Source organism: Salmo salar, chromosome ssa07 (assembly GCF_905237065.1).
Source record: "Salmo salar chromosome ssa07, Ssal_v3.1, whole genome shotgun sequence".
In the NCBI taxonomy this organism is placed as follows: domain Eukaryota; kingdom Metazoa; phylum Chordata; class Actinopteri; order Salmoniformes; family Salmonidae; genus Salmo; species Salmo salar.
The window spans coordinates 61609894-61629212 of record NC_059448.1 but is presented as its reverse complement, the minus strand read 5'-3'; the positions used below and the strand labels follow the sequence as shown (position 1 = coordinate 61629212).

Here is a 19319-nt window from a genome sequence, read left to right as displayed (position 1 = left end):
GTATTAGGTCTAGGTTTGATGATAGATTAACTACATGTTGGTATTAGGTCTAGGTTTGATGATAGATTAACTACATGTTGGTATTAGGTCTAGGTTTGATAATAGATTAACTACATGTTGGTATTAGGTCTAGGTTTGATTATAGATTAACTACATGTTGGTATTAAGTCTAGGTTTGATAATAGATTAATTACATGTTGGTATTAGGTCTAGGTTTGATGATAGATTAACTACATGTTGGTATTAGGTCTAGGTTTGATGATAGATTAACTACATGTTGGTATTAGGTCTAGGTTTGATAATAGATTAACTACATGTTGGTATTAGGTTTGATGATAGATTAACTACATGTTGGTATTAGGTCTAGGTTTGATGATAGATTAACTACATGTTGGTATTAGGTCTAGGTTTGATAATAGATTAACTACATGTTGGTATTAGGTCTAGGTTTGATTATAGATTAACTACATGTTGGAATTAGGTCTAGGTTTGATAAGAGATTAACTACATGTTGGTATTAGGTCTAGGTTTGATGATAGATTAACTACATGTTGGTATTAGGTCTAGGTTTGATAATAGATTAACTACATGTTGGTATTAGGTCTAGGTTTGATGATAGATTAACTACATGTTGGTATTAGGTCTAGGTTTGATGATAGATTAACTACATGTTGGTATTAGGTCTAGGTTTGATAATAGATTAACTACATGTTGGTATTAGGTCTAGGTTTGATTATAGATTAACTACATGTTGGAATTAGGTCTAGGTTTGATAAGAGATTAACTACATGTTGGTATTAGGTCTAGGTTTGATTATAGATTAACTACATGTTGGTATTAAGTCTAGGTTTGATGATAGATTAACTACATGTTGGTATTAGGTCTAGGTTTGATGATAGATTAACTACATGTTGGTATTAGGTCTAGGTTTGATAATAGATTAACTACATGTTGGTATTAGGTTTGATGATAGATTAACTACATGTTGGTATTAGGTCTAGGTTTGATGATAGATTAACTACATGTTGGTATTAGGTCTAGGTTTGATTATAGATTAACTACATGTTGGTATTAGGTCTAGGTTTGATAATAGATTAACTACATGTTGGTATTAGGTCTAGGTTTGATAATAGATTAACTACATGTTGGTATTAGGTCTAGGTTTGATAATAGATTAACTACATGTTGGTATTAGGTCTAGGTTTGATAATAGATTAACTACATGTTGGTATTAGGTTTGATGATAGATTAACTACATGTTGGTATTAGGTCTAGGTTTGATAATAGATTAACTACATGTTGGTATTAGGTCTAGGTTTGATAATAGATTAACTACATGTTGGTATTAGGTCTAGGTTTGATGATAGATTAACTAGATGTTGGTATTAGGTCTAGGTTTGATGATAGATTAACTACATGTTGGTATTAGGTCTAGGTTTGATAATAGATTAACTACATGTTGGTATTAGGTCTAGGTTTGATAATAGATTAACTACATGTTGGTATTAGGTCTAGGTTTGATAATAGATTAACTACATGTTGGTATTAGGTCTAGGTTTGATAATAGATTAACTACATGTTGGTATTAGGTCTAGGTTTGATAATAGATTAACTACATGTTGGTATTAGGTCTAGGTTTGATGATAGATTAACTACATGTTGGTATTAGGTCTAGGTTTGATGATAGATTAACTACATGTTGGTATTAGGTCTACAGTACTCATTCTGTGACGTGACAGACGGTCTCATTCACCAACCTGATCTCAGAGCATTTCGTATTATTCGGTACGTAAATCCAACATTCCATTTTGTGTGATATGTTACGTTTCGTATGGTATGTATTAATTTGAGGATGTACATCATCCATTTCGTATATGATATGTTACAAATTGCATTTCGTATGATATGTTACAAATTTGCTAAATGTACATTATGGTACAAATTTGCAAATGTATGTTATGTTACGAATGCCAATTTGTTGTGTTAACATTAGCTAGGTGGCAAAAGCTAAATGTGGCTAAGATTAGTTAAGGTTAAGGTTAGGAGCTAGGTTAAAGTGTTAAAGTTAGGGTTAGCGGAAATGTTAGCTAAATGGGTTAAGTAAGTCTTATGTAACCATACCAAACGTAACATATCATACTAATCTGAGTGGAGCATATTTACATTTACTATGTTACATCTCATCTATGAGACCAGGCTGCATTCAGAGATAATTCCGCTCTCTTGATCATGATCCCTGTGATATTCAGAATGCACTGACCCCACAGGCATCTGGTTTCATCAAACCGGATAATCAACGTAATTAAGTAATCAAATCAACTTAATTATGGTTGTTAGGAGCTGAACAATGCATACTTCAGACAGAGGCACACCAGGTTCCCCTCCCTCATTCTCTTAGATAACAAAAATAGTTAATTTGCTCAGTCCTCCCGCTCTGTCTGTCTGTCTGTGTGTGTGAGAAAGATTTAGGAGTTAATTGCTCAGTGGTTGGTCCCACTGCTCTGGTGCTCCGAATCACGTCCCCTCCACCCTGACATGGACGTCATGTTGATGGAGGTAATCAGAGATGGCAGCTAACAGAAGAGCCAGTCAGTACACCCAGGTGTGCAGCGGCCATTTTGATTTTGACAGACATTAATTTAGACCAGCAGGCGTCATGGAGGAGCAGGGCGGTGAAACAGCTGTCAGCCAGCATTGTGTGTGTGCGTGTGAGTGCGTGTGTGTTCGTGTGTGATGTGTGATAGTTTCATCTGTCTAGGGGGGGGGGACGGCCGGGGGGGGCAGTGGTGTTCAGTCAGATCCTGAAATCCTAATGTAACCTACCATGGGCCTGAACCCCTAATGCACCCTACCATGGGTCTGAACCCCTAATGTTACCTGTCATGGGTCTGAACCCCTAATGTAACCTACCATGGGCCTGAACCCCTAATGTAACCTGTCATGGGTCTGAACCCCTAATGTAACCTACCATGGGTCTGAACCCCTAATGTAACCTGTCATGGGTCTGAACCCCTAATGTAACCTACCATGGGTCTGAACCCCTAATGTAACCTACCATGGGTCTGAACCCCTAATGTAACCTACCATGGGTCTGAACCCCTAATGTAACCTACCATGGGTCTGAACCCCTAATGTAACCTACCATGGGTCTGAACCCCTAATGTTACCTGTCATGGGTCTGAACCCCTAATGTAACCTACCATGGGTCTGAACCCCTAATGTAACCTGTCATGGGTCTGAACCCCTAATGTTACCTGTCATGGGCCTGAACCCCTAATGTAACCTGTCATGGGTCTGTACCCCTAATGTAACCTACCATGGGTCTGAACCCCTAATGTAACCTGTCATGGGTCTGAACCCCTAATGTAAACTGCCATGGGTCTGAACCCCTAATGTAACCTGCCATGGGGGGGGTGGGGGGGGTCAGTGGTGTTCAGTCAGATCCTGAAATCCTAATGTAACCTACCATTGGGTCTGAACCCCTAATATAACCTGCCATGGGTCTGAACCCCTAATTTAACCTACCATGGGTCTGAACCCCTAATGTAACCTGTCATGGGTCTGAACCCCTAATGTAACCTACCATGGGTCTGAACCCCTAATGTAACCTGTCATGGGTCTGAACCCCTAATGTAACCTGCCATGGGTCTGAACCCCTAATGTAACCTGCCATGGGGGGGGGGTCAGTGGTGTTCAGTCAGATCCTGAAATCCTAATGTAACCTACCATTGGGTCTGAACCCCTAATGTAACCTGCCATGGGTCTGAACCCCTAATGTCACCTACCATGGGCCTGAACCCCTAATGTATACCATGGGTCTGAACCCCTAATGTAACCTGTCATGGGTCTGAACCCCTAATGTAACCTACCATGGGTCTGAACCCCTAATGTAACCTGTCATGGGTCTGAACCCCTAATGTAACCTGTCATGGGTCTGAACCCCTAATGTTACCTGTCATGGGCCTGAACCCCTAATGTAACCTGTCATGGGTCTGAACCCCTAATGTTACCTGTCATGGGTCTGAACCCCTAATGTAACCTACCATGGGTCTGAACCCCTAATGTAACCTGTCATGGGTCTGAACCCCTAATGTAACCTACCATGGGTCTGAACCCCTAATGTAACCTACCATGGGTCTGAACCCCTAATGTAAGCTGCCATGGGTCTGAACCCCTAATGTAACCTACCATGGGTCTGAACCCCTAATGTAACCTACCATGGGTCTGAACCCCTAATGTTACCTGTCATGGGTCTGAACCCCTAATGTAACCTACCATGGGTCTGAACCCCTAATGTAACCTACCATGGGTCTGAACCCCTAATGTAACCTACCATGGGTCTGAACCCCTAATGTAACCTACTATGGGTCTGAACCCCTAATGCAACCTACCATGGGTCTGAACCCCTAATGTAACCTACCATGGGTCTGAACCCCTAATGTAACCTACCATGGGTCTGAACCCCTAATGTAACCTACCATGGGTCTGAACCCCTAATGTAACCTGTCATGGGTCTGAACCCCTAATGTAACCTACCATGGGTCTGAACCCCTAATGTAACCTACCATGGGTCTGAACCCCTAATGTAACCTACCATGGGTCTGAACCCCTAATGTAACCTGCCATGGGTCTGAACCCCTAATGTAACCTGTCATGGGTCTGAAGTTCATATAGTATATAGTATATAGTGTTGTAATTATGTGCAAATAGTTAAAGTACTAAAAGGAAATTAATAAACATAAATATTGGTTGTATTTACAATGGAGTTTGTTCTTCACTGGTTGCCCTTTTCTTGTGACAACCGATCACATATCTTGCTGCTGTGATGTCACACTGTGGTATTTTACTCTCTCTCTCTCTCTCTCTCTCTCTCTCCATTTCTCCTCCCCCTCACTCTCTCTCTCTCTCTCTCTCTCTCTCTCTCTCTCTCTCTCTCTCTCTCTCTCTATCCCCTCCCATCTATACCCCTCTAGTCTACAGTGGCAGATTCCTCTAACTTTAGCAGTGGGGAATTCAACTTACAAATCATCAGAAGTCATCCTCTGGATCTCCAATAAAACAGGTACCTTCTAACTGCCTCACTTCACATCTGCTCTCATCCAAACCACAACCATAGTAACCACTAGAGGTATCACCACAACCATAGTAACCACTAGAGGTATCACCACAACCATGGTAACCATTAGAGGTATCACCACAACCATAGTAACCACTAGGGGTATCACCACAACCATAGTAACCATTAGAGGTATCACCACAACCATGGTAACCACTAGAGGTATCACCACAACCATGGCAACCACTAGAGGTATCACCACAACCATGGTAACCATTAGAGGTATCACCACAACCATAGTAACCACTAGAGGTATCACCACAACCATAGTAACCACTAGAGGTATCACCACAACCATAGTAACCACTAGAGGTATCACCACAACCATAGTAACCATTAGAGGTATCACCACAACCATAGTAACCACTAGAGGTATCACCACAACCATAGTAACCACAGAGGTATCACCACAACCATAGTAACCACTAGAGGTATCACCACAACCATGGTAACCATTAGAGGTATCACCACAACCATAGTAACCACTAGAGGTATCACCACAACCATAGTAACCACTAGAGGTATCACCACAACCATAGTAACCACAAGAGGTATCACCACAACCATAGTAACCACTAGAGGTATCACCACAACCATAGTAACCACTAGAGGTATCACCACAACCATGGCAACCACTAGAGGTATCACCACAACCATGGCAACCACTAGAGGTATCACCACAACCATAGTAACCACTAGAGGTATCACCACAACCATAGTAACCACTAGAGGTATCACCACAACCATGGCAACCACTAGAGGTATCACCACAACCATAGTAACCAGTGGAGGTATCACCACAACCATGGCAACCACTAGAGGTAGCACCACAACCATGGCAACCACTAGAGGTATCACCACAACCATGGCAACCACTAGAGGTATCACCACAACCATGGTAACCACTAGAGGTATCACCACAACCATGGCAACCACTAGAGGTATCAGCACAACCATGGTAACCACTAGAGGTATCACCACAACCATAGTAACCACTAGAGGTATCCCCACAACCATGGTAACCACTAGAGGTATCACCACAACCATGGCAACCACTAGAGGTATCACCACAACCATAGTAACCACTAGAGGTATCACCACAACCATAGTAACCACTAGAGGTATCACCACAACCATAGTAACCACTAGAGGTATCACCACAACCATGGTTACCACTAGAGTTATCACCACAACCATAGTAACCACTAGAGGTATCACCACAACCATAGTAACCACTAGAGGTATCACCACAACCATGGTAACCACTAGAGGTATCACCACAACCATAGTAACCACTAGAGGTATCACCACAACCATGGTAACCACTAGAGGTATCACCACAACCATAGTAACCACTAGAGGTATCACCACAACCATGGTTACCACTAGAGTTATCACCACAACCATAGTAACCACAAGAGGTATCACCACAACCATAGTAACCACTAGAGGTATCACCACAACCATGGCAACCACTAGAGGTATCACCACAACCATGGCAACCACTAGAGGTATCACCACAACCATAGTAACCACTAGAGGTATCACCACAACCATAGTAACCACTAGAGGTATCACCACAACCATAGTAACCACTAGAGGTATCACCACAACCATAGTAACCACTAGAGGTATCACCACAACCATGGTAACCACTAGAGGTATCACCACAACCATAGTAACCACTAGAGGTATCACCACAACCATAGTAACCACTAGAGGTATCACCACAACCATAGTAACCACTAGAGGTATCCCCACAACCATGGTAACCACTAGAGGTATCACCACAACCATGGCAACCACTAGAGGTATCACCACAACCATAGTAACCACTAGAGGTATCACCACAACCATAGTAACCACTAGAGGTATCACCACAACCATAGTAACCACTAGAGGTATCACCACAACCATGGCAACCACTAGAGATATCACCACAACCATGGCAACCACTAGAGGTATCACCACAACCATAGTAACCACTAGAGGTATCACCACAACCACAGTAACCACTAGAGGTATCACCACAACCATGGTAACCACTAGAGGTATCACCACAACCATGGTAACCACTAGAGGTATCCCCACAACCATAGTAACCACTAGAGGTATCACCACAACCATAGTAACCACTAGAGGTATCACCACAACCATAGTAACCAGTGGAGGTATCACCACAACCATGGCAACCACTAGAGGTAGCACCACAACCATGGCAACCACTAGAGGTATCACCACAACCATGGCAACCACTAGAGGTATCAGCACAACCATAGTAACCACTAGAGGTATCACCACAACCATGGCAACCACTAGAGGTATCACCACAACCATAGTAACCACTAGAGGTATCACCACAACCATAGTAACCACTAGAGGTATCACCACAACCATAGTAACCACTAGAGGTATCACCACAACCATAGTAACCACTAGAGGTATCACCACAACCATAGTAACCACTAGAGGTATCCCCACAACCATGGTAACCACTAGAGGTATCACCACAACCATAGTAACCACTAGAGGTATCACCACAACCATGGTAACCACTAGAGGTATCCCCACAACCATGGTAACCACTAGAGGTATCACCACAACCATAGTAACCACTAGAGGTATCACCACAACCATGGTAACCACTAGAGGTATCACCACAACCATAGTAACCACTAGAGGTATCACCACAACCATGGTAACCACTAGAGGTATCACCACAACCATAGTAACCACTAGAGGTATCACCACAACCATGGTAACCACTAGAGGTATCACCACAACCATGGTAACCACTAGAGGTATCACCACAACCATAGTAACCACTAGAGGTATCACCACAACCATGGTAACCACTAGAGGTATCACCACAACCATAGTAACCACTAGAGGTATCACCACAACCATGGTAACCACTAGAGGTATCCCCACAACCATGGTAACCACTAGAGGTATCACCACAACCATAGTAACCACTGGAGGTATCACCACAACCATAGTAACCACTAGAGGTATCACCACAACCATAGTAACCACTAGAGGTATCACCACAACCATGGTAACCACTAGAGGTATCACCACAACCATAGTAACCACTAGAGGTATCACCATCCACTGTCAGTGTCTTGAAGGGAAAGAGGACACAGGTCAAGTAATACTATCTTCTCCATCATCCTGCTGCATTATTAACATACACCAGCTGTTTTACAGTAGTGTTCCTGCTACATTTCCAATATACACCAGCTGTTTTACAGTAGTGTTCTTGCTACATTTCCAATATACACCAGCTATTTTACAGTAGTGTTCCTGCTACATTTACAATAAACACCAGCTATTTTACAGTAGTGTTCCTGCTACATTTCCAATATACACCAGCTGTTTTACAGTAGTGTTCGTGCTACATTTCCAATATACACCAGCTATTTTACAGTAGTGTTCCTGCTACATTTCCAATATACACCAGCTATTTTACAGTAGTGTTCCTGCTACATTTCCAATAAACACCAGCTATTTTACAGTAGTGTTCCTGCTACATTTCCAATATACACCAGCTGTTTTACAGTAGTGTTCGTGCTACATTTCCAATATACACCAGCTATTTTACAGTAGTGTTCCTGCTACATTTCCAATATACACCAGCCATTTTACAGTAGTGTTCCTGCTACATTTCCAATATACACCAGCTATTTTACAGTAGTGTTCCTGCTACATTTCCAATATACACCAGCTGTTTTACAGTAGTGTTCCTGCTACATTTCCAACATACACCAGCTATATTACAGTAGTGTTCCTGCTGCATATTCAACATACACCAGCTGTTTTACAGTAGTGTTCCTGCTGCATATCCAACATACACCAGCTATATTACAGTAGTGTTCCTGCTGCACATCCATTGCAAAGTAATCAGTCTTCCATGTCTCCTCTCTGAATTTGTCCTAATGTGTGTTTACGTCTCTGTCCTTGTGCATGCGTGCATCGTGAACCAAGGGCCCCGCATGATTAAACAGAGGAGCGCGTGACGGCATGTTCAGCCTGCAGATTTAGAGGCTACAGTCACTGGTTGAATTAGGTGCCAGTGAATTACTGTGTCACCGAGAGCCACAAGTCCCCTGTCATTGTCTTTAATTACAAGCCACTCCGGCTACGCTCCGTAGCACAGGTGTATCTACGGTCCCGTGTGGCTTAGTTGGTAGAGCATGGTGTTTGCAACGCCAGGGTTGTGGGTTCGATTCCCACGGGGGACCAGTACGGATTTTTTTTAAATGAAATGTATGCATTCACTACTGTAAGTCGCTCTGGATAAGAGCGTCTGCTAAATGACTAAAATGTAAATGTATCTATTTCGGTGGCTGGCTGTTCCTGTCTGTGACTGTGTCCCAAATCGCACCCTATTCCCTATATTGTGACTACTTTTGACCGAAGCCCTATTTAAATGTAATTCTTTATTTAACTAGGCAAGTCAGTTAATAAGAATAAATTATTATTTACAATGACGGCCTAGGAACAGTGGGTTAACTGCCTTGTTCAAGGACAGAACAACATATTTTTACCTTTGTCTGCTCAGGGATTCAACCCAGCAACCTTTGGGTTATTGGCCCAACGCTCAAATCCCTAGGCTACCTGTCGCCCCCTATAGGGTGCCTTTTGGGATACAGCCAGGGAGCGGAGCAGTGTTCCCACCACTGCCCAGCCCAGTCCTCTCGGGATTCAATTTAGGAGTGGAACTTCCAGTGACATTTGTTGATGAAGATCTTCCCCCTTGCGCGACACCATTTATCTTCCCCATTCTCCCCTAACCCCTCTTAGAATGGTTCCTGTTGCTATGAACCCTGCTGTGCTCATCGCAGCAGGCTATTCCAAGACTGAATCCGGAACAAAACACCACAAGTTAGCCACGTAGGCTGTGTGAGACCAATATATCGTTGCATTAATGTAGTCTGAACTATAGGGTTGACGATAGTGGTTTGCTGGTTTGCTACTCAATGTCTTGTTTCACGGCACGCCAGCAATGACTGGAAATTAGCCTCCACTCTCACCCAGCAGCCAGAAATCTGAAGCCAGGCTTATCAGCTCTCTCTCTCTCTCTCACACACACACACACACACACACACACACACACACACACACACACACACACACACACACACACACACACACACACACACACACACACACACACTATCCTAGAAGTCTGAATCCCTCAGTGGGTCCATTAGCTATCCCATTTTGTTATTGAGCCTCGCTTCACCGAGAGCTTGGCAGCTCTGGCACGTCTGCACACATGGGACCAGAGGGACAGACTGTGTTCAGTGGGAATCTTTAGGGGAATGGTGTAAGTGTGTGTGTGTGTGTGTGTGTGTGTGTGTGTGTGTGTGTGTGTGTGTGTGTGTGTGTGTGTGTGTGTTCACACCAGGGATAAATCGTCCATTAATATGCTCCATGCCCATCCACTCTACAGTCAGCCTACAGCCAGCTCCCTGCTCTCTGTTTATTTACAGGAGGGTTTCAGTATGGTCCACCCTACAGTCAGCCTACAGCCAGCTCCATGCTCTCTGTTTATTTACAACAGGGTTTCAGTATGGTCCACTCTACAGTCAGCCTACAGCCAGCTCCCTGCTCTCTGTTTATTTACAACAGGGTTTCAGTATGGTCCACCCTACAGTCAGCCTACAGCCAGCTCCCTGCTCTCTGTTTATTTACAACAGGGTTTCAGTATGGTCCACCCTACAGTCAGCCTACAGCCAGCTCCATGCTCTCTGTTTATTTACAACAGGGTTTCAGTATGGTCCACCCTACAGTCAGCCTACAGCCAGCTCGCTGCGCTCTGTTTATTTACAAGAGGGTTTCAGTATGGTCCACCCTACAGTCAGCCTACAGCCAGCTCCATGCTCTCTATTTATTTACAGGAGGGTTTCAGTATGGTCCACCCTACAGTCAGCCTACAGCCAGCTCCCTGCGCTCTGTTTATTTACAGGAGGGTTTCAGTATGGTCCACCCTACAGTCAGCCTACAGCCAGCTCCCTGCTCTCTGTTTATTTACAACAGGGTTTCAGTATGTTCCACCCTACAGTCAGCCTACAGCCAGCTCCATGCTCTCTGTTTATTTACAACAGGGTTTCAGTATGGTCCACCCTACAGTCAGCCTACAGCCAGCTCCATGCTCTCTGTTTATTTACAACAGGGTTTCAGTATGGTCCACCCTACAGTCAGCCTACAGCCAGCTCCCTGCGCTCTGTTTATTTACAAGAGGGTTTCAGTATGGTCCACCCTACAGTCAGCCTACAGCCAGCTCCATGCTCTCTGTTTATTTACAACAGGGTTTCAGTATGGTCCACCCTACAGTCAGCCTACAGCCAGCTCCCTGCGCTCTGTTTATTTACAAGAGGGTTTCAGTATGGTCCACCCTACAGTCAGCCTACAGCCAGCTCCCTGCGCTCTGTTTATTTACAGGAGGGTTTCAGTATGGTCCACCCTAGTTAGAAGTGTTTCCTCTTCATCTCACTTAACCCTCAGAAACCCATTAGGATGTTCAGCTGAGACCAACATTTATACTGTTGTCCTCATGTGTAACTGAGGGACTAGAACAAGAATAAGAAAATAACATATATATAAATAACATATATATAAATATATAAAAAACATATATATAAATATATAGATAACATATAAATATTTAAATAACATATATAAATAACATATATATAAATATTTAAATAACATATATAAATAACATATATATAAATATTTAAATAACATATATAAATAACATATATATAAATATTTAAATAACATATATAAATAACATATATATATATAAATATATAAATAACATATATATAAATATTTAAATAACACATATAAATAACATATATATAAATATTTAAATAACTTCGATAAGGTGTCTGATTTATCATTTTCACCTCGAATAGAAGTAGAGGGAGTTTTGTCAGAGGTTGCTGAGGGAACTTTATGCACTTGGCCAGATGATTCTGCATCTTTGTTGCATTCTTCACATATTATTTGGCACCGTTTTTGCAAGTGTACACAGCTTTTCCTTCTACATTAGCTGCAGTGAAATGTCTCCACACATCAGATAGTGCCCGTTGCATTTTTCTGTAAAGATGAGAAAATAATGAGTAAAAAAACAACAAATACAATTCCATGTACAGATAAATAGTTCAGCAGTCAGATTAAACAACTCCTTTATAAGATACATGTTTTAAAATTAAACATGTATGGACACAGGTGAATTAACACTCCTCAGTTAGCAGGCTCAAGCAAACTAAAACCCACATGGTAGAAAATTGCAGAAATAGCAGAAATTGTTAACAAGTTAGAAATGATTTAAACACACTTTGCTGTAGGCCACCATTTACTAGTTAACATAAAATCATGTATGTCATATAAAATATATTCACCCCACCCAGTATTGTAATCAATACTTACCAGAAATCATGTAGTCCTTGGCACAGACAGTGTAGTAGTGTGGGCTCAATAGCATCTCATTAGTGTGCAAGATCTTGTGAATCAGCTGTACATGTGATGGAAGAATGCACTGTGCATGCAGAGGGTTGCAATTCCATTGAATTGGGGATAGTTTAACCAAAATATGCCACAAGACCTAGAATTGCCTTATGTGTAACCCACAAAAAAGGCTCCCTGTTATAAGCTAACGTTTTTTAATGAATTTAAGCAAAATTCCCCTAATTCCAGGGATTAACTTCCTATGGAAAATTTCTGGGAAAATTCTGGAAATTTACCGGAAAGTTTCCAACCCTTTGCAACCCTAAGTATACCTTTAAACATGTACAGTGAGGGGGGAAAAGTATTTGATCCCCTGCTGATTTTGTACATTTGCCAACTGACAAAGAAATGATCAGTCTATAATTTTAATGGTAGGTTTATTTGAACAGTGAGAGACAGAATAACAACAAAAAAATCCAGAAAAACGCATGTCAAAAATGTTATAAATTGATTTGCATTTTAATGAGGGAAATAAGTATTTGACCCCCTCTCAATCAGAAAGATTTCTGGCTCCCAGGTGTCTTTTATACAGGTAACGAGCTGAGATTAGGAGCACACTCTAAAAAGGAGTGCTCCTAATCTCTGTTTGTTACCTGTATAAAAGACACCTGTCCACAGAAGCAATCAATCAATCAGATTCCATACTCTCCACCATGGCCAAGACCAAAGAGCTCTCCAAGGATGTCAGGGACAAGATTGTAGAGCTACACAAGGCTGGAATGGGCTACAAAACCATCGCCAAGCAGCTTGGTGAGAAGGTGACAACAGTTGGTGCGATTATTCGCAAATGGAAAAAACACAAAAGAACTGTCAATCTCCCTCGGCCTGGGGCTCCATACAAGATCTCACCTCGTGGAGTTGCAATGATCATGAGAACTGTGAGGAATCAGCCCAGAACTACATGGGAGGATCTTGTCAATGATCTCAAGGCAGCTGGGACCATAGTCACCAAGAAAACAATTGGTAACACACTACGCCGTGAAGGACTGAAATCCTGCAGCGCTCGCAAGGTCCCCCTGCTCAAGAAAGCACATATACATGCCCGTCTGAAGTTTGCCAATGAACATCTGAATGATTCAGAGGACAACTGGGTGAAAGTGTTGTGGTCAGATGAGACCAAAATTGAACTATTTGGCATCAACTCAACTCGCCGTGTTTGGAGGAGGAGGAATGCTGCCTATGACCACAAGAACACCATCCCCACTGTCAATCTTGGAGGTGGAAATGCTTTGGGGGTGTTTTTCTGCTAAGGGGACAGGACAACTTCACCGCATCAAAGGGACGATGGACGGGGCCATGTAGCGTCAAATCTTAGGTGAGAACCTCCTTCCCTCAGCCAGGGCATTGAAAATGGGTCGTGGATGGGTAGTCCAGCATGACAATGACCCAAAACACATGGCCAAGGCAACAAAGGAGTGGCTCAAGAAGAAGCCCATTAAGGTCCTGGAGTGGCCTAGCCAGTCTCCAGACCTTAATCCCATAGAAAATCTGTGGAGGGGAGCTGAAGGTTCGAGTTGCCAAACGTCAGCCTCGAAACCTTAATGACTTGGAGAAGATCTGCAAAGAGGAGTGGGACAAAATCCCTCCTGAGATGTGTGCAAACCTGGTGGCCAACTACATGAAATGTCTGACCTCTGTGATTGCCAACAAGGGTTTTGCCACCAAGTACTAAGTCATGTTTTGCAGAGGGGTCAAATACTTATTTCCCTCATTAAAATGCAAATCAATTTATAACATTTTTGACATGCGTTTTTCTGGATTTTTTTGTTGTTATTCTGTCTCTCACTGTTCAAATAAACCTACCATTAAAATTATAGACTGATCATTTCTTTGTCCGTGGGCAAACATACAAAATCAGCAGGGGATCAAATACTTTTTTCCCTCACTGTATGTTACTATATACAGTAAACCTTTAAACATGTCCACAACGTCCGTTAATATATAGATTAAACCTTTAAACATGTCCATCATCTCTGTATATATAGAGTAAACCTTTAAACATGTCCACAACGTCTGGTAATATATAGAGTAAACCTTTAAACATGTATGTTACTATATACAGTAAACCTTTAAACATGTCCACAACGTCTGGTAATATATAGAGTAAACCTTTAAACTTGTCCATCATCTCTGTATATATAGAGTAAACCTTTAAACATGTCCACAACGTCTGGTAATATATAGAGTAAACCTTTAAACTTGTATGTTAATATATAGAGTAAACCTTTAAACATGTCCACAACGTCTGGTAATATATAGAGTAAACCTTTAAACATGTCCATCATCTCTGTATATATAGAGTAAACCTTTAAACATGTCCACAACGTCTGGTAATATATAGAGTAAACCTTTAAACATGTATGTTAATATATAGAGTAAACCTTTAAACATGTCCACAACGTCTGGTAATATATAGAGTAAACCTTTAAACTTGTCCATCATCTCTGTATATATAGCACTGTATATATAGAGTAAACCTTTAAACATGTCCGCCATGTTTATTTGTTTACAGAGACACACAAAGTGGGCCGGATGGACGAGGACATGTGGTTGCTAGGCAACATCAACCAGACTGGGTACTTCCGGGTGAACTATGACCTCCACAACTGGAGGCTCCTCATTGGACAGCTGATGACCAACCCTGAGGTAGGATGCTCTTCCTCTTCGTCATATTTCCCTTCTTCCTCTTCCTCCTCTTCCTCTTCATCATCTGGACCATTAAAGGTTTGAATAAAAACGTAAAAGCAGAGAAATTTATAAAAAAACGTTCCACCTTTCCCCTTTTCTGTCCATAGATAATCTCTGTTGGCAACAGGGCGGGACTCATCGATGATGTCTTCAATCTGGCCAGGTGCGTTTAATGGCCGCCTCATCACAGGATTCTGTTTGGTTTCTGTTTCTGTTCTCTCCTTGTGGCTTCCTTCATCTGTGTTTTCTCAGTAGGAGCCTCTAACAAACGCTCCCTCTGTGTTTTCTCAGTAGGAGCCCTCCTGTTGTGGCCTGTTGGCTCTGTCCACAGAGAGTCCCGACACAGTGTTACCCATCTAGTCTCACAGGTCATCATAGCATCCCCTCTAACCACTGTTCTCAGTACAGACATTATTATAAAGACTGGAGACACGTCATCACAGCTTCTCATTTTAAACTGTTCTCAGTTCAGCCATTGTTATATAGATTGGAGACACGTCATCACAGCTTCTCATTTTAAACTGCTCTCAGTACAGCCATTGTTATATAGACTGGAGACACGTCATCACAGCTTCTTATTTTAAACTGTTCTCAGTTCAGCCATTGTTATATAGACTGGAGACACGTCATCACAGCTTCTCATTTTAAACTGTTCTCAGTTCAGCCATTGTTATATAGACTGGAGACACGTCATCACAGCTTCTCATTTGAAACTGTTCTCAGTTCAGCCATTGTTATATAGATTGGAGACACGTCATCACAGCTTCTCATTTTAAACTGCTCTCAGTACAGCCATTATTATAAAGCCTAGAGACACGTCATTACAGCAGCTTCTTCTCTCAGACTGTTCTCAGTGCAGCCATTGTTATAGAGATTAGAGACACGTCGTCACAGCTTGTTTTCCCAAACTGTTTTCATTACAGCCATTATTATAGAGATTGGACACATGTCATCACACATCACAGCTTCTCTTCTCAACCTGTTCTCAGTACAGCCATTATTATAGAGATTGGACACATGTCAGCACAGCTTCTCTTCTCAACCTGTTCTCAGTACAGCCATTATTATAGAGATTGGACACATGTCAGCACAGCTTCTCTTCTCAACCTGTTCTCAGTACAGCCATTATTATAGAGATTGGACACATGTCACCACAGCTTCTCTTCTCAACCTGTTCTCAGTACACCCATTATTATAGAGATTGGACACATGTCACCACAGCTTCTCTTCTCAACCTGTTCTCAGTACAGCCATTATTGTAGAGATTGGACACATGTCACCACAGCTTCTCTTCTCAACCTGTTCTCAGTACAGCCATTATTAGACAAAGGCCTAATAATGGAAATAAGAAATACCAATGTTGTGACCAGGAAATACCAATGATGTGACCAGGAAATACCAATGTTGTGACCAGGAAATACCAATGTTGTGACCAGGAAATACCGATGTTGTGATCAGGAAATACCGATGTTGTGACCAGGAAATACCAATGTTGTGTCCAGGAAATACCAATGTTGTGACCAGGAAATACCAATGTTGTGACCAGGAAATATGTCCGGGTGGAATTGTGACGAGCCCAAAGTGGTGGACAAATGATTTGCCTGTCTCTGTCTTTTCTCAGAACAATAGTTCAGTGACTGATTCCCTGGTTGGCTACACAGCTCATAAGGCACAGCGGTTTTCATTTGTTGGACACGCCATGCTGGCAAGATGCTGGAAACACCTCACGCTAGCTACCGGAACAGAGAGCCTGCCGCTTGGTGACAGCTGGCCTGCGGCGTGTCTTTGAACATATTGTACACGGCATCCATCCTGACTGCCGCTGTCTCTCCCCGTGTCTCTCCTCGCTCCCCGGTGCACGGAGCTCAGATGCTCACTCCACACTGAGTGGCTGCGTGCGCCAGCCTCCGTTTCATCACACCGCCATGATAGACAGCCAGATCCACTGTTTGTGTATCAAATGGCTCCCTACTCCCTAAATAGTGCACTACTAGTGCGCCACAGGGCCCTGGTCAAAAGTAGTGCACTATTTAGTGAATAGGGTGCCATTTGAAACACAACCTCCTCTTTTAACAAAGGGAAGACATCCAGTTCCAGGTGTTTTAGTGTCTGGAAACAGTGGGATTGATGAGGATGCAGCCTCCGCGTCACGTGGCTGTGCTTCCACTGTCTGATAGATACTAGTTATTAGGTAAAGTCAGGGATCTCCTGATGACTGTACTATCAGAGCTAAGATCTAGTGGCTGTTCTTCCACTGTCTGATAGATACTAGTTATTAGGTAAAGTCAGGGATCTCCTGATGACTGTACTCTCAGAGCTAAGTGGCTGTGCTTCCACTGTCTGATAGATACTAGTTATTAGGTAAGGTCAGGGATCTCCTGATGACTGTACTCTCAGAGCTAAGATCTAGTGGCTGTGTTTCCACTGTCTGATAGATACTAGTTATTAGGTAAAGTCAGGGATCTCCTGATGACTGTACTCTCAGAGCTAAGTGGCTGTGCTTCCACTGTCTGATAGATACTAGTTATTAGGTAAAGTCAGGGATCTCCTGATGACTGTACTCTCAGAGCTAAGATCTAGTGGCTGTGTTTCCACTGTCTGATAGATACTAGTTATTAGGTAAAGTCAGGGATCTCCTGATGACTGTACTCTCAGAGCTAAGATCTAGTGGCTGTTCTTCCACTGTCTGATAAAACAAGGCAAGTCCGTTAAGATCAAATTCTTATTTACAATGACAGCCTAGGAACAGTGGGTTAACTGCCTTGTTCAGGAGCAGAACGACAGATTTGTACTTTGTCAGCTCTGGGATTCGATCCAGCAACCTTTTGGTTACTGGCCTAAAACTCTAACCACTAGGCTACCTGCCTCCCCAAGTTATTAGGTGAAGTCAGGGATCTCGGCAGGTAGCCTAGTGGTTAGAGCGTTGGACTAAAGGCTACAAGATTGAAACCCCTAGATGCAGGGGCGAAAATCTGATATCCACTTTGGAGGGGACAATTACATGAAATTTTCTCAAGAGCAATTCCTGAGGGGGACACCAAAAGTAGTGCTGTAACACATAGCCTACATTGTAATATGGTAAATGTATATTGAGGAACCAAAGAAATAAGGTGTTTGCCGTACTCCTAACTACCGGTACCCAAAACTACAAAACTAATCACAACAGCAATACCATTGCCTTTAACAAATCTTAGTTCAGTCACCAGTTTAAGTTGAGAGTGGGCGTATCCATGGCATTTTCCAATTATGTTCCTATTTTACAAGTCAAAAATTTTTAGAACCTTTCATAATGTTGCCAAACAAAGACTCAACAAACTTACCTGAGACTCCCTGTCTCTGCCAGTCTGTCCCTGCATATCTGTCCCCAACTCTGCTGTCTGTGTGCCATCTGTTGCCTGCTCTGCCTAATGACATCATTGTGAAACATTTCCATTAGAATTTAATTTCTTTCTTATGAACATTTTATCAACTAGTCTTTGAGATATTAGGCTACTAGGGTTCTTACTATGCGTTTTGGTGTATTGAAAAATACTCTGATGTCCGTCTTTTATTTTTCTGCCATTTTTCTACCTGGCTGGCTGGCTACACACACAGTGTGTAGGTTATTTACAGTAGGAGATGGGCTTCTATCATCTTCAATCATTCTATATGGGCTTCGATCTAAAAGGTAGCTAGCAAATGTGAAACGGATTAAAATGACAAGAGTTGACAGCTGTATGAGTTCACCATTTACACAACATATGCTGCAACCTTTTGTAATTTTAATAGTTTGTTTCATATTGGCTGGCTTCCAACAATAGCTGAATTTGCAAAGCTAGCGAGCACCAATTCAGCTTCAGTGGTGTTTGCTATAATCTTTGCTACCCGGGTTAAATAAAGGTGAAATAAAATAAATAAATAAAAGTTCCCTTGCGACAATTTAGCTTTTGCAACGAGACCATTAAATATATTTAAGACAATGGTAGATGAGAGTGTAGTTCTGTTCAGTTTG

General features: G+C 42.2%; 1 protein-coding gene across 1 annotated transcript in view; it reads left to right on the top strand.

Moving 5' to 3' along the window:
- The window catches only part of LOC106609815 (thyrotropin-releasing hormone-degrading ectoenzyme), a 436096-nt gene that overhangs the window by 352107 nt on the left and 64670 nt on the right, over positions 1 to 19319 (top strand). Inside the window, 3 exon segments of the mRNA XM_045722407.1 lie at positions 4974 to 5062; positions 15153 to 15286; positions 15436 to 15491. Coding sequence (XP_045578363.1) covers positions 4974 to 5062; positions 15153 to 15286; positions 15436 to 15491 — 279 coding nt within the window.